The sequence below is a fragment of the Cervus elaphus genome, chromosome 18 (genome assembly GCF_910594005.1).
Source record: "Cervus elaphus chromosome 18, mCerEla1.1, whole genome shotgun sequence".
Classification (NCBI taxonomy): domain Eukaryota; kingdom Metazoa; phylum Chordata; class Mammalia; order Artiodactyla; family Cervidae; genus Cervus; species Cervus elaphus.
In genome coordinates this window covers 32,626,888-32,653,833 of record NC_057832.1, presented here as the reverse complement: position 1 = coordinate 32,653,833, position 26,946 = coordinate 32,626,888, and the positions used below count along the sequence as shown (strand labels likewise).

The 26,946-nt window shown below is 35.8% G+C and overlaps 1 protein-coding gene across 4 annotated transcripts in view; it reads left to right on the top strand.

Moving 5' to 3' along the window:
* The window catches only part of DGKB (diacylglycerol kinase beta), an 809,350-nt gene that overhangs the window by 157,543 nt on the left and 624,861 nt on the right, over positions 1-26,946 (top strand). For 3 of the 4 annotated variants that reach the window (XM_043872850.1, XM_043872849.1, XM_043872848.1), the window contains exons 3-4: positions 5,635-5,711; positions 26,106-26,259. In XM_043872850.1, the coding sequence (XP_043728785.1) occupies positions 5,635-5,711; positions 26,106-26,259 (231 nt within the window). Of the gene's footprint in view, positions 1-5,634; positions 5,712-9,228; positions 9,250-26,105; positions 26,260-26,946 lie in introns of all 4 variants that reach the window. The other variant, XM_043872847.1, reaches the window with a different exon arrangement.

Here is a 26,946-nt window from a genome sequence, read left to right as displayed (position 1 = left end):
GGTACAGATTTTAAGAGAATTATTATGAGGAGTTCCACACAGGGCAAATTGTTGTCTGCTATAGTTCAAGGTGACCCTGAGAGTTTTGCAGACAAGGTGTCAGATAAATATGGGATACACTATCCTTGAACTTCATCTGATATTGAAGGGGATGCGGGGTAAAAAGAACACTGTGAAGAAAGGAGGGGCTCTGAAATCATGAGTTGCCTTGGGAGTTATGTGTCTGTATATTGTTGACAGGGAAGGCACAGAAAATAATTATTTGTAGGTAGCTGTAGATCATATTTTGACACATCTGTGATGCCAATAGGAGGAGTTTGTACTTCAGTTCAAAGGCAAAAGGAAGCATTGAAATATGGTGATATGTTTGAAGTCTGTTTAGGATGGAACAGGAAAGAAAGAGGAATTTATTGAATACTTGACACTTTGCTATACACAGTGTTTCCAGGCCTGTGTCATTATTACAATTTTAAGTATTAGAAAACTGAGCTACAAAGAGGTTAAATATATATACCCAGGGACATTCAGCCAAGAGTTCTGGAGCCAAGACTCAAATGCAAATTTATCTGCCTTTAAATCTTTCCAAGACTCCATGGGACCTTTGCAATTAATCTGACAAATGCACGTTGAGTTTTTTTGAAATAAGGAAGCAAAGAGGCAGTGAAATCACAAAGGAAGCTCATTTGAGATGCAACAGACACCTAAAGAGATATGAAATGTTCTATTTTTCAGCTGTGTTTTATAGGACCTTTTAGTTTGATTCTTTTATTTTCTTAACATTGCCAAATACTGATCACTTTATTTTTATGTCAGAATTATGTAAAAGGATTTAAATTTTCCTTGAAAATCATGTACACATTCAGAATGTTACTAGCTGTACATTTCTAAAATGTAACTAGTTTAGCTCTCATGGCATTAGATATTCTGTGACTCAGCCAAACTTCAGAGGATTCACAGAGACTGAACCCTTTAAAAGACTTCTGGAACAACTCATGCACTAGAGCAGGTGCTAGAAAGACAAGCCAAAATCTCCTCTATCAATTCCCAGGTAGATTTCCTCCATTCAAGCATACATCAAAGGTATTTGCTGAACAAAATTACCCCTGCTTTTAGACTTGGTACCACCTTGCTTTTTAGATCATGCTAGGAGTGATGGAAAAGACCACCTAAAATGAACCCATTCTCTTTGTTGTGGTTATTAACATTAAACTACTTCCTCATAGGATGGATATGCTAGTCAAAAGGCAGCAATTGGTATCCGGTGTTCTTCTCCAAGTTTCCTTTCCTGGTAGTCAGGGCAAGCTTTGATGACTCTGGAATTAGCCCTGTATTTCAGAATTGCCTCAAGTCACGATCCTCCTTGGCTTTGTAAGAGACTCAGTATTTTGTGCTGAGCATCTATGCTGATTCCTTATTCCCAGGGTTAAACCAGCTGTTTGAATCTGATTGCCCAATATTTCAGTTGTCAATCTTTTTGGAAGCTGGACCTTTGTCCCATTACAAATCCGTATTAACTGTGAATTGATCTCCCAGTTCACAGCTGCCTGCCTGTTTGGCTTCCTGCCTAGATTTCTCAGCCCAGAATCTGTCACTGTGCTCTCATACTTGAAGCTCTAATATTAGCTGAACTACGACTGAAATTATGTCTTTCACTCAGCTACTATCTGTTCATCTAGGCATCACTTCTTTGGTAAGTCTTCTGCTAGAGGGTAGGATGAATATAGTTAGGCAGCCTTTTGTCTCTTTGCTGCTCCATTTATTTTGCTTGTTTGTTTTTGTTTTCTGGAGGTGCCGTGTGGCTTGTGGGATCTTAGTTCCCTGGCCACGTATGGAACTCATGGTCCTTGCAGTTTAAGCTAGTGTTCAAACCACTGGACCACCAGGGAATTCTTGCCCGGTGTTGTTTTAGACAGACATGATTCAGAGTTGATATAAGTGAAAAGTTAGCAATGTTTATGATTATAGGCAATAGGGTGAAATCCATAAAAGCAACTGATATACAAAATAAGTTAATATGTAATTCTCCTATAAAGGCACACAGCAGTAAGTATTTCATAGTCTAGCACAATTTGGAAATCCAAGCAGATGTGTAGACAATTTACATAAGGCGATTCTGTGTAAAAAGCATGAGGCCAAGGCAAGTCATCTGGAATGCTTTGATGTTCCATACCAAAATCTCCACCTATAGAAGGTTGGCTAGAAAGTCTAGACCTCAGTCTTTGAAAGATTGGACCCAAGAGGAGTTCCTGGGACATGAATAGAAGAGCAAGATAAGGCTGCAGGTTCTAAACTAGATTATGGAGTGGGGATTGGATTGTGGGTAAACTTCAGATGTTAAGACGTTAAAAATGGAACTTGAGAATTGGGAGAGGAGTACAAGTTTTGTTGATGGTGATTCATCTGAATATGAATCAGAGCTTCTTAAATTGTCCCAGACCCTGATCATCACTGAGCCTCAGATCATGGAAAATGCAGTCATGGAAATAGAGATTTTGGTTTTTAATTCATTAGTTTATTCTTAGTGGTCTCCCTCTAAAACTATTCCAACATGAATTATGACCAGAAAACTGTTAAAAAGTGACAAGAACAAATCTGAAGGCTGTTGTCTTCTCTTGGGGCATTTATAAATGATTACTGAATGTGTTTTTCATTCCTATGCATGCTTAAAATGAAAAGCCCATCTTCAGGTGGTATCTCTAAAGTTCTCTGTAAGGCCTGTGTATGAAAAACCAACTTTTTCTTTTTTCCCTTCAATTTTATTATGGAGCCAAGCTGTTGTTAAAATAGTCCACTGGGATATATTCTATTAGGATTTTTCTAGTTTTTACACATATGGATATGTGTATCTCTGTATATGTGTATGTCTCTGTAGGTACGTATAGAAATTATACACCTAAATCTATAAGCAAGAGGAAGTAAAAGGTTTTGTCCTAACTTAGACTAGTGCCTTATTATCTACAGAGAAGGATTTGAGAATAAAGAATCAGCTTTTTATTCTCTTTAATGTTGCACCTGGTCTCTGAAATAGTATAAGTTTCTGCCAAGGTGCATGTCAAAGCAATTACTGTAGTTTGTTGTATTTTAGGAATAGCTCTGATCATTTCAATCCAAATATTTATTGCAATTCTATTGTCTCAGCTTTGTACTAAATTGAATGTTGTGCAAAAATAAAAATGTTCATTTTCTTCTCTAGGGTCACCTACAATCTGACAAGGTACACAATAAAACAATTTAACCTGAAGCACAGTATGGAAATGGCTAGCAAAATATATAATGAAAAAAATTATTTACAGAAAGCTGCACAGATGTTAAGCATGTTCTAGTGCACACACAAACACTCACACCAGAGAATCTCAGCCAAAAGACAAACAGTCCACTTAAAAATGGCCCAAAGTCTTGAAGAGACATTTCTTCAAAGAAGATATTCAGATGGCCAATAAGCACATGAAAAGATGCTGAAGATCATTAGTCTTTAGTAAATGACTACTCCAGTACAAACCGTAATCATTTTATCCATAGGATGACTATAGTCAAAAAACTAAAAAATAACAACGATTGACAAAGATACAGAAAAATTGGAACCCTCATTTGTTGCTGGTAGGTGTGTAAAATAGTACAGCCCTGTGAAAATCTGTTCGGCAATTCCTCAAAACGTTAAACATAGAATTACCATATGACCCAGCAATTCTCCTCTTAGGCAAAGAACTGAAGCATATATTTGAATAAAAACATGTATATGTGAATGTTTGTAGCATTTTTATTCATGGAAAAAACTCAAATGTGTATTAGCTGATGAATAAAAAATAAACCGTGGTATATTCATAAAATGTAATTTTTTTAGCTGTAAAGAGGAATGAAGTACTGACACATGCTACAATGTACATTAACCTTGAAGGCTTTATGCTAAATGGAAGAAGTCAAACACAAAGACAATGCCTTATATGATTCCTTTTGTATGAAATGTCTAGAATATGGGTTTCTTTTTTGACGTGAAGAAAATATTCTGGAAGTAGACAGTGGTGGTTGCTCCACAGTGACTTTTATACTTTAAAATGGTTAAAGTGGTAAGTTTATGTTCTGTGAATTTTATCACAGTAAAAATGTACAGTCGCATACACTTACAATTAAACACACTTTGCGATATAAAGAAAGTTATAAATTCCAAATAAAAGTGTGAAGTGAAGTGAAGTTGCTCAGTCGTGTCTGACTCTTTGTGACCCCATGAACTGTAGCCTACCAGGCTCCTTGGTCCATGGGATTTTTCCAGGCAAGAGTACTGGAGTGGGTAGCCATTTCCTTCTCCAGGGGATCTTCCTGACCCAGGGATCGAACCTGGGCCTCCCACATTGTAGGCAGACGCTTTACTGTCTGAGCTACCAGGGAAGCCCCAAATAAAAGTGTAATTTGTGAAATATAGGCATGATGCACTTAATGGGCATCTAAGAGTGAATTTTCTAAGAGTTTTTCAAAAGCTTATTTGTAAATTAGTTTTTTTGGGAATTGGAAAATGTTTTATGGTGATTCAAATATAACTGAGTTTTGAGGGTAGGCAGGAAGGATTATATTCAAGTGCTGGGAAATAGTATCCACTCCCTATCCCCTAATAGGAAACTTAAAATCTGCTTATTTCCCACATTTTAGTTTCAAGCTCATTTTATCATTGTTATTTAAACTTGATTGAATATTTAAAAGACAATGATATTTGTTGTTTAATTTTCTTCTTTAAATATATTGTAATTCTGAGTTTCTTGATCAAAATTATATTTTGACATGATAACATTATGTTAGCAGATTGACTACATACATTTTTATTGCATTTATATATAATTTTTAAACTCATAATTGTGATCTTCATGACATGATTTCCTGTGTTAATTCAATTCTTTTTTTTATCATCTTAATATGATGAAACGCCTGAAAAGTATAAAAATTTTGGAAAATCATAATTTAAAATACTTTTGATAACATATCTAAACTCTTTTCTTAATTGACAAAAAGTAATTTGAGCCTTATGGATATTTAGAAAATTCTCTCTTGCAAAATAATAAGATGTATAGTTTGCCTCTGAATGGATCCTATTTTCCTTATCTATCCAGCAGGGCTATTTTTAGTTAATTGATATATGGAAAATGCACTATGTATGGTAAAGAATAGCTAGGTTTTCTGTTTTTTTAAAACTATGTCATTCACTTAAATGTTATAAAGAAAAGAAAGGGGAAAAACATGCTACTGATTCATTATTTGTGTATTAATTCATATAGTAATAGACAGTGGCCCCATTCTTGGACAGAACATGTTTTCTTCTGTTTCTTTTTATTTTTATTTTTTGCCACACACACAACTTACTGGATCTTAGTTCCCTGACTGGGGATTGAACCTGGGCACAACAGTGAAAGCGCTGAGCCCAAACCCCTGGACCACTAGAAAAATTCCCATTTCTTTCTTTGTGTGTGTGTGTGTGATTGCCTTTTCCAATTATATATCCCTTCAAAAATGATAAAGAATGTTTCGCATATTTATCTTAAAATTTACTATCTGGTGGTATTTATTTATATTTTAAGAAGTCTTTGTTTCTGAACTGGGTTATGCAAGCATACTAGCAGATATAAACAATGTGTTTTCTATTTCTTATAGATTCTACAAAGAAATTAAAAGATGTTCTTGAAGAATTCCATGGTAATGGTGTGCTTGCAAAGTATAATCCTGAAGGGGTAAAGCCTTTTTTTCTTTATTTAAGTTTCATATAGATGTTTGGAGGAGGGATTTCTTAACGAAGAGTTCTTGGAAAATGTATATTCATATCCAAAATGAAATTCATAATGAGATGCTATTCTGGAACATACATTAAATGGTATACTGCTTATTTTCATCCCAAAATGTTTTGCTAATGAAAACAGCATTTCTATATTGTATGCTTGGAAGTGTATAGATTATCTCTAATATATGCTAGGTTCTTTTCCTAAAAGTCAGGAAACACTTTTAGATAGAAAAAGAGAGAAAGTGTGCCTGACTCTCTCCAAGACCTACTTAATGTTAACTCGGCATTGGGGCTGGAAGTGGTACCTTGACTGAAGGAAACTTCTGTGATGGATATAAGTGATCTGTTACTTTAAAGAGCAAGCCTTGATACAAAGAGAGGAATTTATTCTCCTTATCTTGTTTTTCTCTGGTACCAGTAAGCTTTTGAGTCCCTGAAATTCTTTCCCTATAAAAACTTGATGTATTGTCTAATTGCTTTGAAACTCCTTTCTTGAATGAATGCCTGTCGCTTCCTAATTATTTGTTAATAACCTTGTCTTTTATGTTAGTTGAGAAATGTTACATATTAGATGTTTGATCATCATTGCTGTAAGTTCTTTGGTAGCTTTACCAAGTGATAGTTGGGTTTTATGGGAGTTAAAACAAACTGCCCAGAACTCTTTTACCTGGATATATTATCTAGGTATTTAGACAGCTTTGTTTGCTGATTAAAATGTGATTTGGTTTTTGTTATCATTGTTATTGTGGTTTTGAATGTTTACAAAATGACAGTTCTTGGTTATCCTTAATATTTTACTTCTCTGGGATTTATAGAACTAATGGTTTAGTCAAAACGCAGTCTTTAAATTCTGACCTCATTTTAGTATTTTCAATATTTACTATTTTTATTACAATAATTACTTTTTCCTTTTATATTTTTATTCTGTCTGCATTCCAATACATAACTATATCTTTTAAAACTTTTTAATCTGAGATTCATTTTGTTTTTTTTTTTAATAAACTTAATGTTTAGTGCCTACACATGGTGCAGAAAATAGACAACTTAAGCCACTTCTATTTGCCTATATGGAAAAAAATCACATATTTGCCCTCATTCTGCTCAGATTTTATTTTCCTAGATGCTTTAGAGGGAGAGAAAAAAAATGTTGGCAGGTAAATTTGTAGAACTGAAAATCTCAAAGACCAAGAAAGCAGGGTTGAAAAGGTAAAAATGACAGCTTTATTGAATTGTTATAAGACTTCCAAAATTCAGTAATTATTTACATTCTCAAACATAGTTGAAAACCTGCATGTACCTATTTATGTACAGAGAGAAAACCAGTTTTTTCTCCCTACAGATAGTTGTCATCTATAAATTCATGTGGAATGTGGGCTTGTTTGCAAATAGACTTTTTGCTTCAATTATTTCTTATTTAAAGGACTCTCAGGACTTAATCTGACTGATAAATGGATTTATTGAGGTAATTACTAGATTCGTTATTAGACACATATGATGTCAGCCTTCTCAATAATGTAATACCTCTCCATAAATGCACAGATTTGCTCTTGAAATGCATTATTAAAATAATGAACAGTTGAAAAACAAAAAGTTAGATCTTATTAAGACTCAAAAGTATCTCTAATTTGAGTAAAACCTCTCTCAAATTTTAAAGTTGATGGGGGGGGGATTTTCCCTTCAGGAGAAAAATTTAAAGTTTTTATGAGTCTTTTAAATACTAGTATGTATTTTATAAAAATCAATAGGAAATATTTAGAAATTTCAATGTTTAGATTTGAAACTTCAAAGTCTAAAGAGTCTGTTTGGTGCATACCTTCATCAAGTTTACAAAAGTTTACTTAAATAGTAGGAAATAATTCATACTGTCAACTCACATGTGAAAATATTACTCTCTATTGATTGGTCAAGTTGAGCTCAGAGTAGACATAGTTGAGTACCTAATTAATGTTCAGCTATACAAGAAAAACTAGGAAAGCAATTAATCTAGTCATGCTTTATAGTAAATGACTAATACTTTGTTTTCTAAAATAGACATAGTCTGCATCATCCATGGAAAGTGTTAATTCAAAGAGACTACAACCTAAATATCTCTCAAATAATTTTCTCCTTTACAAAGTAAAGCTCCTTAAAGGGTAGACGTATTATTTTTGTTTTCACTTACTTGAACTACTGAATTATAAAAGCTGTATATACAAACATTCTGATGAAAATGTGACCTGTTTTAGTCTATGTGAACAGAGAATATTAAGTGTAATATATGGATGAATCATTTATTTTTAATTCCTATGAGGAAATAAATGATATAATCATAAAATATATGTTTAAACAATGGCTTTAAAGATGTTTTAAGCATAAAAGCTTGAGGAAGGTCTTGAGATAACCAAATATGATTGTAAATAAAGAAACTGATTTTAAGAAAAGTAAAATGCTTTTCCCAAGATGTACCATCTAGGTTTGTGACAATAGCGATAATTAAAATCTAGATGTGTGTAATCCCAGTTTAAGATATTTCCTGTTTACTTAATTGATGAGGCTATTAGAATGAGAGGGAAAACCAAGGGATATGAGAAGGACGAGGGGAAGGAAAACATTTTTCATATGCATTGAATGGTATTACTTATGTATGAGCATGGCCTGTTCCATTGCACCCAATTATTACTAACTCATACCCAGCAAGGTAAGAGATGCCTATTAGTTTCACCTAATTTTATGTGAGCAATGTAAAGCCTATCATTATAGGTAGATTGTAATGGCCATCCATTCTTAGTGAGAAGGTTCATAGTAAATCAGTCAGAACATCGCAGATATAATAGATTCATGAGAGTAGTAGAATTTTGTAATATGAGAATCAGTTTGTCATTGAAAATGTAAATATTTTCCCCTGGATTTCAAATTCCATATCAAACTGTTTTGTTGGCTTCTAAAACAATGGGAAGAAATTAAGTAGTGGCATATATAGAGAGAAATTAAATATCTACCTTTAAAGAGATGGAGAGAAGCTAGGCATGTTATTCTAACAGGAGGAATCATTAGAAGTGGGGAATAAGTATAATCAAATATACCTTTATATATTCTATTATATTTTCATATTCTTCTCTGGAAGGCTTCCATTATATTGTATGTGTTATTCATTATATTTACCCTATGTCAATTAGAACTGTTTGCTTATTACATTCTAAGATTGATCTATTCAATGAATCTCAGGTTTTAGCTGGCATCAGAATCACCTGGGTTCTTCTTAAAATAGTTTGCTGCTTCTCCACTTTAGTTTCTGGAACAGAGTTCAAAAATTTCTCTTTATCAGTGTCCCAGCTGATGCTGAAGCTATTTCAGAACCCCATTTTGAGACCCATGCATCTAAAGTGTGTTTTCAGATCAATCTGTAAACTTGACTTTATCAGCAATATGAGGTGATGAGTATAAATTATCTGACATTAACACATGTATTCTTTCTTTCCTTGCATTCACAGAAACAAGACATTCTTAATCAAGTAAGACATTTTCTTTTCTATTAAAATCCGTCTTTTCTTTCTTTATTCTGATGTGAGCTATGAATTTCTCATCCTTATCTCTGAGCTATACTTCTGTACCAGTGAGATTCATATATAAGATTAACTGTAATACTTATAAAGATAAAAGTGACTGATTTGTGTTCAAGTTAAAGACTCAAATAGAGAAACTATACCTCAATAGAATCAAAAAGGGTCCAAAGTGCAGCGTTCAGTTTTGTAGACTCTTGAGCTTACTTTTTCTAATTTCACCAAAATATCATCAGGCTCTGGTAAAAAGATTTATTTAATGAAAGTCTTAAATTATTAATCTATGATGAGAGATTTAACAATTGGATTTAAATGCAATTGATAAGAACTTTTGATTGGTCTACAGTGCTATTAGCATATGTGAGGAAAATATGAGTGAAAAGCTCTTGATTTTCACCCTCCTAGGAAAAAGAGTAAACCCATCTGTGCTTTCAACCACTCTCTCCTAGTCATGTCCATTTTGTAAAGCAGGTTTTAGGTCCATAGTTAAGTTGGATACATAGAATTATAATACATTGTCGAGTTCTCTGAATGGATGTTTATATCCCAGTAGGAATGTGTGCATGCGATCTTACTATTAATAAAATGCATGAGCTGTCTAAAACCATATTGTCTCCCTTGGACCGACTAGGTATGTATTAGCTGCTTCTTTTTTTATTTATATATATATATATTTTATTGAAGTGTAGTTGACTTATAATGTGTCAGGTACACAATTCAGTTATACATATGCACATATATTACATTTCAGATGATGACCACTATAGATTATTACAAGATATTGACTATAGTTCCCTGTGCTATACATTAAACCTTTTTTGCTTGTTGTGTATCTATTGTTTTAAATTAGAAATCTAGCATTCTATTCATACTAAGTCAAACAAATGGAACCAAAATGTAATAAAAATTTTAGCTAGGAAAAAATTCATGTTTTCTAAAATATATATATTATACATAATACACAAAAGCAAAGGCTTTTTTCTATGCTTGATAAAGGCTTAGAAAGAACATCAAAAAAAGAAGAGATAGAGAAATTGGAAAACATAAACTAAATGAAATAGAAGCATTGAGTATGAAATAGAAAAGGTGAAACAAGCTAGATAAAAGGTCATCATGTAGTCCAGTTGCTTTTAAATATGGCTACTCATTAGAAATACTATCTAGAGTTTTGGAGAAAAATGTACTAACTGCTTCTTATTCACTAGTTTCCCTGTTGTTTCAGTGACAGCATGCCCTGTAGTTTCATCCCTGACATGTCCCAGTATGATTGATTACATCAGAATGAACTTGACTGACTTTGACGCTGGTCCTACGTATTATAATTGCCTAGGTTGCAACACAGCTGAAATGGAAATTCATTGCTGGTGATAGTTGTTACTAGCCCCTTTCAGACCTGACCTCTGAGGAAACCTACTAGCTCCCCCAAAGGCAGTTTCCACGAGGTTTATGTTATTAGACGGCAACTCCCATGGACAGAGGAGCCTGGCGGGCAACATTTCAGGGGGTTGCAAAAGCATCTGACGTGATTTAGTGGCTAAACAACAACAACCCCTTCAGAATAAACAGTTGTGTTGTGAAGCAGGCTCTAGCTTCTGAAGGGCATTTGTTGTGTACTTTGGTTCACAAACACACCATCCCACACGAGCTGCCTTCCCGCTCCAGGCTGTCTGAAAGCTATTGGCAGAGGAGCCTGCCTCTGTATGGGGTCAGCCTCGTGAGCTGCTTGCTTTCTATTCCTCGTTCAGTCTTTGTTCTGTGTGCAGTTTAGCAGGGAAGCCGTTTCAGTTGCAGAGTATAAACAACGTGGAAAGCTGAGGGTAGCCCAAGGGAAAAAGTAGTGTGAGGCATGCATACTTATTGCTCTCCGTGTGTTTTTTGTCTATCGTGTCCTGTGAGTGTAAGATGTTCTTTTTACATTTCCTGTCAGTAGATGATTCTTGGCCCAAGGCTGAGTTAACTTTTTATAGCTCCCTGGGTATACCTTATCTCTGTACCCAGTACTCTGTACTGGGTTTATGCTAATGTGCCTACCCTTTATATTCAGACAAGTGAGTTGCCTCAATCCCTTAATAAGAAACCTGGGAATTCAGAACCTACATTTTGTAGTGCTGCTGCCTAATGTATATCTTAAATGTCTTTAGAAAGGATATTGATGCTATTATAATTAGTAGCAAAGATAAACACCCTTCTATTTTAAGCTGTAATTGTCCTCCCAGAATCAAATTCAACCTTTGCCATTAAAGAAACCTCCTTGAAAGTATAATAGAGAAAATACAGTCTTGGGAATCCAACTGAACCGAGTTCAAATTCCATGTCTGCCACATACAAGCAGGTCTTAGACTAGTTGCTTCATCTCTCCTGGCCTCAGTTTGTTCACCTATCAAATGAAGAGAGTATTGCCTCTGCTTAGTTGTTGAAAGGGTTAAATTCTAAAGTAGACGTAAAATACTTAGCCCTGTGTCTGTGACAGGTGTTCCACTGATGTTCTGAGGCAGTGGTTGTTGGTCACACTGTAGGGAGGAACAGGCTTTCAAATGAAAGTTCTGGAGAACATATAAAAGATAAAACCAAGAATATCTGAGATATCCAAACCATTCCTAGAACCTCAATTTTCTCAGAGCCTCAGTGTTTCTCATCCAAAAAGTTAGGAGGTATAACACAGTGACTCTGATATCTTTTTCCATCGTTCAATTGATTTCCTTCTAAGGTGTGAGTGGAGGACAAGTTGTGTGATTTGCTTCCCCCACCAAGCCTCGTTGCGATCTAGAATGCTGTCCTGGTGGTAGAGTTAGGGAGTCTGTTGTCCCCCACCCCCCACAACTGCATAAATGCCAGGATAATTAGTTAGCAAGGAATGGATGTAACATGTTTACCAATGTTTCTGCTTCACTTCTACCCTATTGCTATCAACACATTTTCAGTCATCTTCCTTCTCTTATCAAACTTGTAGCGAGAACACAGTTTTGAAAACATACCATGAGATGGAAGAATAAAATGCCTACTATCATCCTGTCATTAACCTGATTTTGATTATGTATACTTATTGTTGAAATACTTTGTAACTTTTATTTCAACATGTGGCCTCAGTTTTTATGCCCTTGATACTCCGAGAACTGCTCTCACATAGAATGGACCATGTCCAAAAATTTGAGAAAATATTTGCATAGCTCCTTGTGAGATTAATTAGTTATGTCATAATTAAACAAATCAATTTGAATAACTCCTTGCAGGTTTCTAGTAATTGCACTGAGGAGCAAATCTCAACGTTTCCAAAAAACACACTGTTTTATATCTGTGAAAATATTTAGAATTTGAGAATGGACCATCTGCCACATCTTATTCTAAATTGCAAGCTTAATGATTTAACTACTTAAAATGACTAGGTGATATCTGTCACAGTCAACATGTCACAAATGATCCATTTCTCCCTTAATGTTCTGTAATAAATATACAAAAATTTGAAAATAGGTAAATATTTAGAATATATAAAATGTAATTATACTAATTGCTTCCAATTGCTTTTTCTACAGATGAGCTGCTAAAACAAGCTTAAATTGAAAAATAGACTGGTAACTCTCTTTAATTTGATGATAAGCACTAACTTTGACATGTAGTAAACATTCTGTATAGGTTACTTTCATTTCTTTTTTTTTTCCCTAACACCGTACACAAAGATAAACTCAAAATGGATGAAAGACCTAAATATAAGACCAGAAACTATAAAACTCTTAGAGGAAAATATAGGCAGAACACTCTATGACATAAATCACAGCAAGATCCTCTATGACCCACCTCCTAAGGAAATGGAAATAACACCAAAAATAGACAAGTGAGACCTAATTAAACCGAAAAGCTTTTGCATAGCAAAGGAAACTACAAACAGGTTGAAAAGACAGAATGAGGGAAAATAACAGTAAATGGAACAACTGACAAAGGATTAATCTCCAAAACATACAAGCAGCTCATGCAGCGCAATACCAGAAAAACAAGACAACCCAATCAAAAACTGAGCAGAAGACCTAAACAGACATTTCTCCAAAGAAGACGTGCAGATTGTCTTTCATTTCTTTCATAGCATTTATTAAATAATTCATATAAGAGTTAAAAATCAGAGAAAAAGTGATGTTGGGAACTTCAGGTGATCTCTTTTACTTGTTTAAGGACAAATAGGGGCTTCCCTGGTAGCTCAGCTGGTGAAGAATCCACCTGCAATGCATGTGACCCCTGTTTGATTCCTGGGTTGGGAAGATCACCTGGAGAGGGATAGGCTACCCATTGCAGTATACTTGGGCTTGCCTGGAGGCTCAGACAGTAAAGAATCTACCTGCAATGTGGGAGACCTGGGTTCCATCCCTGGGTTGGGAAGATCCCCTGGAGGACGGCATGGCAACCCACTCCAGTATTCTTGCCTGGAGAATCCCTGTGGATAGAAGAGCCTGGTGGGCTGCAGTCATGGGTTTGCAAAGAGTCAGGCAAGACCGAGCGACTAAGCACAAAGATAAACAGAGAAAATTCTTTAGGTGCTTGCTACACCTAAAATTTATCTGAGGGTTTGTCTGCTGTGTTTGTTTGTGTGTTTGCATCAATAGGAATAGATTTTTTCAAAAGGAGTACATTTAAGGATATTAGTGGAAAATCTGGACATTCGTGTATAAGGACTTAGAGTGTCTAAGGATTTTGTTTGTTTTTTTTTTTAAGTAGCTACAGGAAATGATAAATAATATTCTTAAAATCAATAACCAGTAACACTGAAGAAGCTGATGTTGAACGGTTCTATGAAGACCAACAAGACCTTCTAGAACTAACACCCAAAAAAGATGTCCTTTTCATTATAGGGGACTGGAATGCAAAAGTAGGAAGTCAAGAAACACCTGGAGTAACAGGAAAAGATGGCCATGGAGTATGGAATGAAGCAGGGCAAAGGGTAATAGAGTTTTGCCAAGAGAACGCACCGGTCATAGCAAACACCCTCTTCCAACAACACAAGAGAAGACTGTACATATATACATCACCAGATGGCCAACACTGAAATCAGACTGATTATATTCTTTGCAGCCAAAGATGGAGAAGCTCTGTACCATCAGCAAAAACAAGACCGGGAATTGACTGTGGCTCAGATCATGAACTCCTTATTGCCAAATTCAGACTTCAATTGAAGAAAGTGGGGAAAACCCCTAGACCATTCAGGTATGACCTAAATCAAATCCCTTATGACTATGCAGTGGAAGTGAGAAATAGATTTAAGGGACTAGATCTGATAGATGGAGAGCCTGATGAACTATGGATGGAGGTTCGTGACATTGTACAGGAGACAGGAATCAAGACCATCCCCAAGAAGAAGAAATGCAAAAAGGCAAAATGGCTGTCTGAGGAGGCCTTGCAAATAGCTGTGAAAAGAAGAGAAGTGTAAAGCAAAGGAGAAAAGGAAAGATATTCCCATTTGAATGCAGAGTTCCAAAGAATAGCAAGGAGAGATAAGAAAGCCTTCCTCAGCGATCAATGCAAATAAATAGAGGAAAAAAATAGAATGGGAAGGACTAGAGATCTCTTCAAGAAAATTAGAGATACCAAGGGAACATTTCATGCAAAGATGGGCTCAATAAAGGACAGAAACGGTATGGACCTAACAGAAGCACAAGATATTAAGAAGAGGTGGCAAGAATACACAAAAAACTGTACAAAAAAGATCTTCACGACCCAGATGATCACAATGGTGTGATCACTCACCTAGAACCAGACATCCTGGAATGTGAAGTCAAGTGGGCCTGAGGAGGCATCACTACGAACAAAGCTAGTGGAGGTGATGGAATTCCACTTGAGCTATTTCAAATCCTAAAAGATGATGCTGTGAAAGTGCTGCATACGATATGTCAGCAAATTTGGAAAACATAGCAGTGACCACAGGACTGGAAAAGGTCTGTTTTCATTCCAATCTGAAAGAAATGCAATGCCAAAGAATGCTCAGACTACTGCACAATTGCACTCATCTCACACGCTAGTAAAGTAATGCTCAAAATTCTCCAAGCCAGGCTTCAGCAATACATGAACTGTGAACTTCCAGATGTTCAAGCTGGTTTTAGAAAAGGCAGAGGAACCAGAGATCAAATTGCCAACATCTGCTGGATCATCGAAAAAGCAAGAGTTCCAGAAAAACATCTATTTCTGTTTTATTGACTATGCCAAAGCCTTCGACTGTGTGGATCACAATAAACTGTGGAAAATTCTGAAGAGATGGGAATACCAGATCACCTGATCTGCCTCTTGAGAAACCTGTATGCGGGTCAGGAAGCAACAGTTAGAACTGGACATGGAACAACAGACTGGCTCCAAATAGGAAAAGGAGTATGTCAAGGCTGTATATTGTCACCCTGCTTATTTAACTTCTATGCAGAGTACATCATGAGAAACGCTGGGCTGGAAGAAGCACAAGCTGGAATCAAGATTGCCGGGAGAAATTTCAATAATCTGAGAAATGCAGGTGATACCACCCTTACGGCTGAAAGTGAAGAAGTACTAAAGAGCCTCTTGATAAAAGTGAAAGAGGAGAGTGAAAATGTTGGCTTAAAGCTCAACACTCAGTAAACTAAGATCATGGTATCCGGTCCCATCACTTCATGGCAAATAGATGGGGAAACAGTGGCAGACTTTATTTTTCAGGCTCTAAAACCACTGCAGATAGTGATTGCAGCCATGAAATTAAAAGAAACTTACTCCTTGGAAGGAAAGTTATGACCAATCTAGATAGCATATTAAAAAGCAGAGACATTACTTTGCCAACAAAGATCCATCTTGCCAAGGCTATGGTTTTTCCAGTAGTCATGTATGGATGTGGGAGTTGGACTATAAAGAAAGCTGAGCGCCGAAGAATTGATGCTTTTGAACTGTTGTGCTGGAGAAGACTCATGAGAGCCCCTTGGACTGCAAGGAGATCCAACCAGTCCATCCTGAAGGAGATCAGTCCTGGGTGTACATTGGAAGGACTGATGCTGAGGCTGAAACTCCAATACTTTGGCCACCTGATGCAAAGAGCTCATTCATTTGAAAAGACCCTGATGCTGGGAAATATTGAATGCAGGAGGAGAAGGGGATGACAGAGGATGAGATGGTTGGATGGCATCACTGACTCAATCAACATGAGTTTGGGTGAACTCCAGGGGTTGGTGTTGGACAGGGAGGCCTGGCGTGCTGTGGCTCATGGGGTCGCAAAGAGTCAGACGCGACTGAGCGACTGAACTGAACTGAAGATCAATAAGTTAAATTTTCCATTTAGGAAAATATGTCTAAAGCCAATGGGAACAACAGATTTGCGTTCAAGAGGAGACCAGTATAAATTACTGAAGAAGTCCAATCAAATGATGAAAACTGGGATGGCAAGGAGGATTATAATGGAACCTGAAGGCAGATTTAGAATATAGTTCAGATATGTGGTCAAAAGTAATAGGTTACATTTAGAATATCAAAAAGAATTATAGTCAATTCAGAGTTTTCAAGATTGTGGAACTGAGATAATTATACCATCACTGTTTATTTTTATAGTTTCCCGTTTTTAGTCTAATGACTATCTTATTGATAGACTAGTCAGCAGAGTTGATGGTGACAAACCAGTTGTACTTGATATGGATATTGAAAACTTAAAATCTGCCTATAGAGTTATACTTAACTATAACATGGAAGCCTTTGAAATCATAAATATTTAGGTCCTTGGCAATAAATAGGAACTTTTGGCTTTGGGCTTTTTACTTGATGTTTCTGAGCCTCAGAAAAATCCTTTTACAGCCTTCCTGTCTATAAAATAGGAGTGATAGTGGCATTTGCTTATGGAGTTATTGTGATGATCGAATTACAGCATACACATAACATACTTAGTGCAGTTCCTAGAACACAATAGCATTTAGATAGTTTCCATTATATACAACAAACACTTTAAGGAAATTCGAATTTTATTTTTCCATTTATGGATAATAGAGCATATTACTGACTATAAAGATTGAACGGAGAGGTTGAAGGCTTTAAGAAGTAGTTTGGCATAAAAACATCTACCAGTGAGGATAAACATATAGAAAGTGAGAAAAGCACTTGGAACAAAAATTGTTGGTTGCATCCCAAATAATGCATGCATATTATGTATCAGATATTGTTCCCTTGTGGCTCAGACAATAAAGAACTGGCCTGCAGTGCAGAAGACATGAATTCAATCCCTGGGTTGGGAAAATTCCCTGGAGTAGAAAGTGGCAACACTTTCCAGTATTCTTGCCTGGAGAATCCCATGGACAGAGGAGCTTGGTGGGCTGCAGTCTATAGGGCTGCAGAGAATCGAACAATACTGACTTAAGACTTTCACTTTTACCTTCATTGCATCTGGACATGTGGAAGAAACAGAAATGGTCAAGATGATCTTTGCTACCAAGAAGTATCAAGCAATTAAATATATTTTACAGATTGCTTGCAAAGTACTTCACCTGGGAATCTTCCCTGTAGCTCAGATGGTAAAGAATCTGCCTGCAGTGCAGGAGACCCCAGTTCGATCCCTGGGTCGGGGAGATCCTCTGGAGAAGGGGATGGCAATCCACTCCAGAAATCTTGCCTGGAGAATCCCATGAACAGAGGAAGTTGGCGGGCCACAGTCTAGAGGGTTGCAGGGTCAGACACGACTGAGCGAGTGACACTACACTACTAAGGAATTCTTAGGTCCTGAAAATAATCAGTGAATTCCCTGATGCTCCTGTAGACTCTCATTCCCTCACTCTCACATGCTAGCTGAGCACTTCCTGACTTGTCTTCTACACTTTTTCATCTTGATGTTTCTCCCTGTAATAACCCAGACATATTTGGGCCTTGATGGATTAGAAAGAAGAGATTTTTTAGGATAATATGTATTTGAAATCATTCCAAATTTTTTGTTATATTGTTATCAATACTTTTGTTGATTTTGTTTTATTTTAATTTGTTACAATATTACATATATAGCCATGTGCTATCATACTTTAAAATAATCTCATTTGAGATTTATTAAAACAATCTATTCCTGGTCAAAACCTTTTTGTATTTATTCTATTTCACAAATTCTTACCATACTACTTGAATCAGTTTTCTTTCTTGCTAGATGTCATACAAACAGGTATTGAGTGAAATTGTGCTTATTTCTATTTTTTTGCTATTGCAGTGTCCATACTTCAAATCTATCATGCTAACCTGCAATGTAAAAGAATTATGTTAAGCACTGTGTGGTTCAGAGTTGTGTTGGATCTTATAGTCCAGCAGGGAAGAAGAGATACTTGTAATTTCTGCCTATACACATACCTGCATTAAGAGGATCATTTGGGGACTTTTAAAAATTAATTTATTTTTTTCATTGAAGGATCATTGCTTTACAGAATTTTGTTATTTTCTGTCAGACATCAACATGAATCAGCTATAGGTGTACATATGTCTCTTCCTTCTTGAACCTTCCTCCCATCTCCCTCCACAAAGATGCAAGTATGCAGTCCTTAAAAACTGACATTATTAATGAAAATTATAGATGCATAGTTATTCACAAAATCTTTATTCTGTTTTATTTTTTGAGGAGAAATAACTTTTAGAGCATTTGGTGTGTGGTTCAGTAATAACTCACACCAGTTCTAGTGACAACACGAAACACAGGCAAGACAGCGTCCTACGAGATGAAGGTGGAATCTATTTTTTAAAAAATGGTACAAATGAACTTCTCCACAAAACAGAAATAGAGTCACAGATGTAGAAAACAAATTCATGGTTAATGAGGTTAGAAGAGGAGGGATAAATTGGAAGGTTGGGATATATTATATATATATACTATATATAAAAGAGATAATTAATGAGAACCTACTGTATAGCATAGGGAACTCTACTCAATACTCTGCAATGGTCTATATAGGAAAAGAATCTAAAAAGAGTGTGTATATGTATATGGATAACTGATTCACTTTGCTATACACCTGAAACTAACACAACTTTGTAAATCAACTATACTCCAGTAAAAATTTTTTCAGAGTAGATTTCAGCTGAAGTACAAAATTTAGTGGGATACAGACTCTTGATCAGGATATACTGAAAATCACAATAAAAGTAACCCGCTTAAAATTTTTCTAATCGATAATGTGCATTTCATAATTACTAAAATAACTTGGAGTATCATTGTTTGTTATTCTTGCCATTGGGCATCTCTTACTGAAAAACACATGTCTATTTCTCTCTGTGAGACTTAGTAGATGTTAGTTTTAGGTAAAGACTGGTACAGTTAATAAATTATGCACTTCTGAGGTAGGGAAGATAATTTCATTTACCAAAACTAAGTTTCAATCCAGTGTGAAATTCACACTTTCACTCTTTCTTGTTAATGGAAGTTTCTCCATGGCCGTGTAGGAGGCTATCAAGGAGTGCTCTGAAATCTAAAGGGTAATGTACAGTCTATTGCAGGATCAATTTCAGTACAAGATACACATTAGCAATGAGGCATTTAAAATGTAGATTTTCTTTCCTGAAAATATTTTAATATCAAAATCATGTATTTGGAATCTCAGAAAGTTAGCCATACTACATATTAATGTATATGTTTTGGTTCAGTAACCTTTACATCAGTGTTTGATTTAACATAATTAGTTAATGATGTAAATTAGATATAAATTTGCATATAATGATACAGACTAGGAAAATTGATATGGAAATGGTGAAAGAAAGCCTCTGACTAACTTAAATTGCTGCCTACCTCATTTGACTTCTTTTGCTTGGTAGCCAGCACTATTGTACACATAGTAGGCACTTAGTCAACACTTAATGATAAATGAGTTGAAGTAATTTCTTTGTTCATGGTTTTAGCTACTTAGTCTTTGATACTTCAGTGATTAATTTTTGTCTTTTAAAGATCACCTAGTGGGAAGGGGGATCGGGATGGGGAATACATGTAAATCCATGGCTGATTCATGTCAATGTATGACAAAAACCACCACAATATTGTAAAGTAATTAGCCTCCAACTAATAAAAATAAATGAAAAAAGTAAAAAAATAAAATAAAACATAAATAAATAAATGTAAAGAAGAAAAATTATTCATAATTAAAAAAAAGATTACGTATTAATCAGCTGTGTATGCAAGTTCATTAGCAATTGTGAAAATTGGACTTTTTGTCTGATATAAAAGTTATAAGATCCTGTTATGTAAAATGATCCTATTGTTATTAGTCTTACTATCCTCTTGTGATCATGAAAGTGTTAGTTGCTCAGTCATGTCCAACTCTTTGTGACCCCATGGACTGTAACCCCCCAAGCTCCTCTGTCCATGGGATTCTCCAGGCAAGAATACTGGAGTGAGTAGCCATTCCCTTCTCCAGAGGCTCTTCCAGACCCAGGGATGGAACCTAGGTCTCCTGCATTGCAGGTGGATTCTTTACCATTTGAGCCGCCGGGGAAGCCCTATTATGAGGATATGATCCTGTTAAAATATGTTAGATCACATGATTTCCTGCTGCAACCCTCCAATAACTGTTCCTCTCACTCGACTTTAAGCCATAATGGTTTATTTTTAATATTTATTTACTTATTTAGTTGCCTGTGCCAAGCTTAGTTGTGGCTTGTGTAATCTTAGTTCCCTGACCAGGGTTTGAACATGGGCCCTCTCATTGGGAGTATGGAGTCCTAACCACTGGACCACCAGGAAAGTCCCACCATAGCACTGTATTGATGGTCTAAAATATTTTTTACAGCGTCTGCCCCCATATACACACCACCAAAGATCCTGTCTTTTACATCCTCTCTATAATTCTAGTCCTTCCTCAATCCTGCTCTAGTCTCTTGCTTTTCTTCACTACCTCTTATAGAAAATCGTCTAAAACAAGAACATCTTAATGCCTCAGGACATTTGCACCACCTGTTTTTATCTCTCTGGGATGTTCTTTCTCCAAATGTGTGAAGCTCGCTCCCTCATCTCATTCCAGTCTTTATTCAAAGAACAGATTCTCATTTCCTAATCATCAGATTTAAAACTACAAGCACCATCCCCAATATATAAATTTCTTCCTTCTCTATTTCTTATACAACATTTAATTGGGCTCCCTGGTGGCAGTGCTAGTGGTGAAGAATCCACCTGCAATGCAGGAGAAGCGGGAGACGTGGGTTTGATCCCTGGATGGGGAAGATCCCCTGGAGAGAGGGCGGTGGCAACCCACTCCAATATTCTTCCATTCCAGAATCGCATGGACAGAGAAGCATGGTGAGCTACAGTCCATAGGGTCACAAAGAGTTAGACATGACTTAGCACATACGTACACACTACTTAATACCTTCAGACACTGTACATTTAAGCTATTTATTATTTTTCTTATTCCCTTTATTAGAAGATAAGCCCCCGATGGAAGAATTTTGCATGTATCAGTAACATCTTTACCCCAACACCTAGAACAGAGCCCAGTACAGAGTGGATATATGCATAATGTACATTTGCTGAATATGAGAAAATCTTTATCCTGAAACTGCCAAAATAAATTAATGATAGAGTGACGACATTTATTTTCATTCACTTTGAATCTACTTGGATGAATACTAGAGTTATTTCTTTATTATTAGCAGGAATTTAAACATCACGAATCCAGATGGTCAGATAGAATAATGAAAGGCACATAGAAATGTGTTTTGAATTTGTGCCAACTTGGCAGCAAGCTCTGAGCAGCTTCCCGAGTTTGTATTCTTTAGAGATTCTATCTCCCTAAATAGTCTGTGGCTGCTCCTTCAAGAAAAAAAAAATGGAAAAACAGGTTTCAAAATCTTAAATATAATTTGGATTGTGTGTCTCTGAACTTCTAGCCAATTTGATTTTTGAGAACTCATTTAGTTGTTTGATCCTACGTTTTGCATTAGTGTTTCTATTGCTTTGCATATAAATGATTTCATTCTATTTAAAGGTCACGATCTTCAGAAACCAATGCTAGTGCTGCTGCATGACGGCAGTAGAAAATAAGAGATGTAAATTTGGAAATATTCTGCTAAATTGTGAAATAAGAAAAATGTACAGATTGAGGATAGTATCAATTTATGGAAGTGTTAATATTCTAGAAAACACAGAATTTTAGAGAATTGGAAAATCTTCTGCTAATGAGAAGTAAATGACTTAACCAGGAAAGGCATTGAAGATTAATTCCTCAATGAACATGAAACCCTGAAGCAGCTGCCTTTTGGCTTTGAAGAAGTTTGGGTTTTACAACATTGTAAGCTGTGTGTAATGACAGGAAATGTAAGAGAAAGGAAGTTTGCTCCTACCAACACTATAAAGAAGCTGGAGGAAGAAGCTGACGTCATCACTAAAACTTCAGTCATAAATAGGATGACATCATCTTGTGGAAATCATTTAAGAACTAAGGAAATTTTTATTCTATTCTTATGTCTAAGAAAGGCTTTTAGTTATTTTAAAGTAAGTTAATCTCTTTTCAAAGGCTTACTTTCTGAAGGCAATCATTCGCCAATGTTGCCTGACTCAGAACAATTACTGCACAATATCTAAGACACAAAAACTATGGGTCCAGTTTGGAAAAATGCAATGAATTTTCTAATTTTCTGAATCAATAGACTAGGGCAAATTAAGGTTATAAAAATCTAACCTCAAATCAGTACTTCTTTTTATTTATTCCCTTTCCTTTTTTAAGCTATTTTATTTCTTTTATATCCTTTGGGCCCAAGGGTACATTAAATGCTTTACATCAATTTATTATTACGTTTAGGCAGCACTGCTGAATGGGTCATCTTATATGGAGGAAATTAAGGTATAGAGGTGACAGATAATACAACTAAGCTATTTTTTTTTTGCTTGCTGAGCAAGGGAGAGCTACAACACTGGAGCTAGTTCAAAAAGTTTTCCTGAGATCTGAAAAAGAAGGTATCAAGGAGAAATGTATTCCTTATCAAGAGAGATGTCATACATTAAGTTCATTTTTTTTTTCCTTCGGACTGGCTGTTTTCCTGGTTTTCTTCATTGAATCACAGGCACTGATTTCAAGGGTGTTCTATGTGGGTTATGTAGGGCTCTATGAAGGGCATAAACATACTTGGGATGAGGCAGATTTTTCCTTAAAAGAGCTGATACATGTCTTGCCCCAAATCACTCAGGTGGTGAGTGGAGGTATTAGAATATGAAACAAAACTGTTTTATTCTGAAGTCCTTGTTGTTGTTTTTGTTGGTTTGCTGTTGTTGTTTTCCTATGTTAAACCCTGACATGAAAGAATTCCGTTTTAAAATATAATCTTACTGTAAAGGAAGACCCAGAGGAAAAAATTCAGTCATTATAGTCCTTTGTTCACATTTAATTACCAGATTTCTCAAAAGCAAAGACAAAGGATAAGCAAATAAACAAACAAAGTGCCCAACAACAAAAAAAGGGGACCCATGTAATGATCTATTAAATGCAAATGGAAGCATTTATGTTAATGTGGTTTAAGGTTCATTCTTCCAATATTGTGGGGAATTTTTCCTAACAAACTAAGAGATTGTTATTATAGATGAAGAACGTGAGTCACAGAGAGATTAATAAATTGCCCACTGTCACCCAGCTGGATAGTGTTGGGTCAAGAGTTGATCCAAGGAGTCTGACTTCAAGACCATGCTTCTATCATGTTATGTTTCCAAACATAATGCTGACTACCAAAGGGTACAGAGAGAAGAGATACTATAAGTAACTTTGATTTTAGTCATGATACTTGTGAATATGTTTATCACACAAATTTCCTATAACCTTTTGAATTAACTCCTGGTTCCCTTCTTTATTTGTTATAGCAAATACTTCCTGAAAGTATCTCAGCTGATTGATGCTGTTCTTTATATATTCATGGATTTTAGTTTTGTGGTTCAGTCTGCTTGTAGACTGCAGTCCATGGGTCACAAAGAGTCGGACACAACTGAGAGACTGAACTGAACTACTAGGAGAATTTGTAATATTCTGTGGTGGAGATGATTCATTGAACATGGAAAAAATGAAGTCTTTTTACCACCACTAATATATAACCAACTGTGTGTGTGTATATATATATATATATTGGAGAAGGAAATAGCAACCCACTCCAGTGTTGTTGCCTGGAGAATCGCATGAGCCAAGAAGGCTGGCAGGCTATAGTCCATGGGATTGCGTGAGTCAGACACGACTTAGCAACTAAACCACCACCGCCATATATATATATATATATATATATATATATATATATATACACATATATACACACATACACACACATATATATGTATAAATATTTGAAGTGCCCTACTGAGAATGAATAAGCAAAACAAGACTTAATTAAAAATGTCAGATTAAGTTGCAGGCGGGATCTTGGAACCATTAATAAACATAATGTTTTTTTTATATTGGCTTGAGATAATATTAGGTACAAAAGCATACATAGTATATATAGTTAAATGTTATATGATCTAATCTGCAAAAATTTACTTTCTCATATTGATATCCTTATACATCTTATTCTATTTTAGGTCTATTCAAAATAGTACAGTGATAAAATTGGTCATTCTCTGCCACCGTATCCCAATATTTTTATGTAAGACAAAATAAGCTTTTTGTATCCGAAATTTGCAGTTTATGGAATTAAGTTTGTTCTCTTCTGCCAGGAGTTTGAAAAAAATTGGGAGCATTAATCTGCCAAGTTTTGTTTTTGCCTTATTTTTAGTTTCATCTCCATTATATTGAACTAATTGGTAAGGAAAAAATAAATGTATCTTTCAAGGGCTTCCTATGAGCCTACAGCACTTGCAGTCCTTTGATCTGGACAGATGTGGCTGCATTTCAGTTTCTTCTCTGTAGGTCTCCTAGTCCCTTCAAATGGCCTAGTAGATAGTATCCAACACAACTCCAGGGGCCTTCTCTTCCATGAAGTCTACATCTATTTCCCAGGCAACGTTTATGCACTAGTGTCCCTGCAGTGACAAGGAGAGTTGGCCAAGCCCAATCAACACCGTTGTCCTGTCTTGGCCCTAAAGTACCTGCACCCTTGTTCTCAGTTTCCCAGGCAGGAGTCAGATCTCAGCCCACTGTTCTCATCTGCTTGGAGAAAGCAAGCTCTCTCAGTAGCTCCTGTGAAATTCTCCCATGAACTTGAGACTAGAAGGTAGCTCCCATCACCATTTCCCCAAGTGGACGCGGAGATTCTCAGTGTAGCAATGGTTCTTTGCATGCAAATGTCAGCTCTTTTATAGCTCTGCGCTGAGTAAGAGTGGGCAAAGATCTTGCAGTAGATTTCTTTGACAATTGCCTAGGAAGATTTAGAATTTCACTTTAGGATTTTATATCCATTGGTCTTGGTGTTAAGGTAAAACTTTCATGTTCACCACTTTCTCCAGTGGTTGAACACAGTATTTATTATCAGGGACAAAGAAAGGAGACAAGGGGGGTAACTTTCTGTATTCGTGCTGTGTTCTTGATTCTACGTCAGCACCTTCACATAGTTGTCTGATTTAATCATCATAACTCTGTGGAATTGTGAATATTCTCCCCAATTTACAGAGGAGGGAATTAACTTTCAAAGAGTAAAGTTTTTAAGGCCACACAGACACTGTGGAAATAGGGATGCCTGACTAGAAAGCTCCTGTTTTTCTTACTCCGTTGCTGCAGGTAAGACATCTAAATCTAATCACCACTGTCAAGTGTAGGCCTGCCTGGTTTATTTCTCAGAGAGTTGCCTTCCTTTTGTAGACTTGGATGTAAGAATGTTTGAGATCATTTCTCCTGCTCATGCTCTTGAACATTGCAAACAATCTTAACATTGACTGAGTCTTAAAATATATATTAAAATTTTTTTTTCAGACAATAGATTTTGAAGGTTTCAAGCTGTTTATGAAGACATTCCTGGAAGCCGAGCTTCCTGATGATTTCACAACACACCTTTTCATGTCATTTAGCAACAAATTTCCTCATTCTAGTCCAATGGTAAAAAGTAAGCCTGCTCTCCTCTCAAGTGGTAAGTCTAAGTATTTACTAAAAATGTATATAATGCAAAAACCTCAAAGGGAAATGTCAGTATAAGTTCTCTATAAGATGAGATGATTTGCTTAGAAATTACCTTTCTTGCAGGATTTATCTTTTCATACTAAGATTGTGCAACTAAACATTAGAGAGAATATACTTTATCATTATTCATTACTTGTCATTACAATGTCTTAGAAGTCTATGTTTAGGTAATAATTTGAAGAGATACTTCCATAAAATTTAAGAAAGTGCTGTTTTAAATGACTGGAATATATATAATATCATATATCATATGCCATGTATCATGTATCAGTAGTCACAAGGCAGTTATGTCTAGAAAGCATAGTATTTAATATCACTTGTTCACATTACCAGTATTCTTTCACATTTGTAGATTTGTAAGCTCAGAGTATTAATTTTTCCTCTTAGATACTTAATTCAATTTTGTCACCATAGAGATGGTTAGTTCTCTTACTAGGTGTAGGTTTTAATGCATCACTACCTGTCACTGATTGTGTCACTCTCCACACAGTCAGGAAAACAGAAATCTCACTATATTACTTTAGGGAAGATGAAACAGGAAACTGGTAAAACAGTGTTGGAGAGTTTGAAAAGCAAAGATGAACACTGAGGCATGCGGAGGTACAACCATGGGAGGCTTATGCCTCCCCCAGCTTGG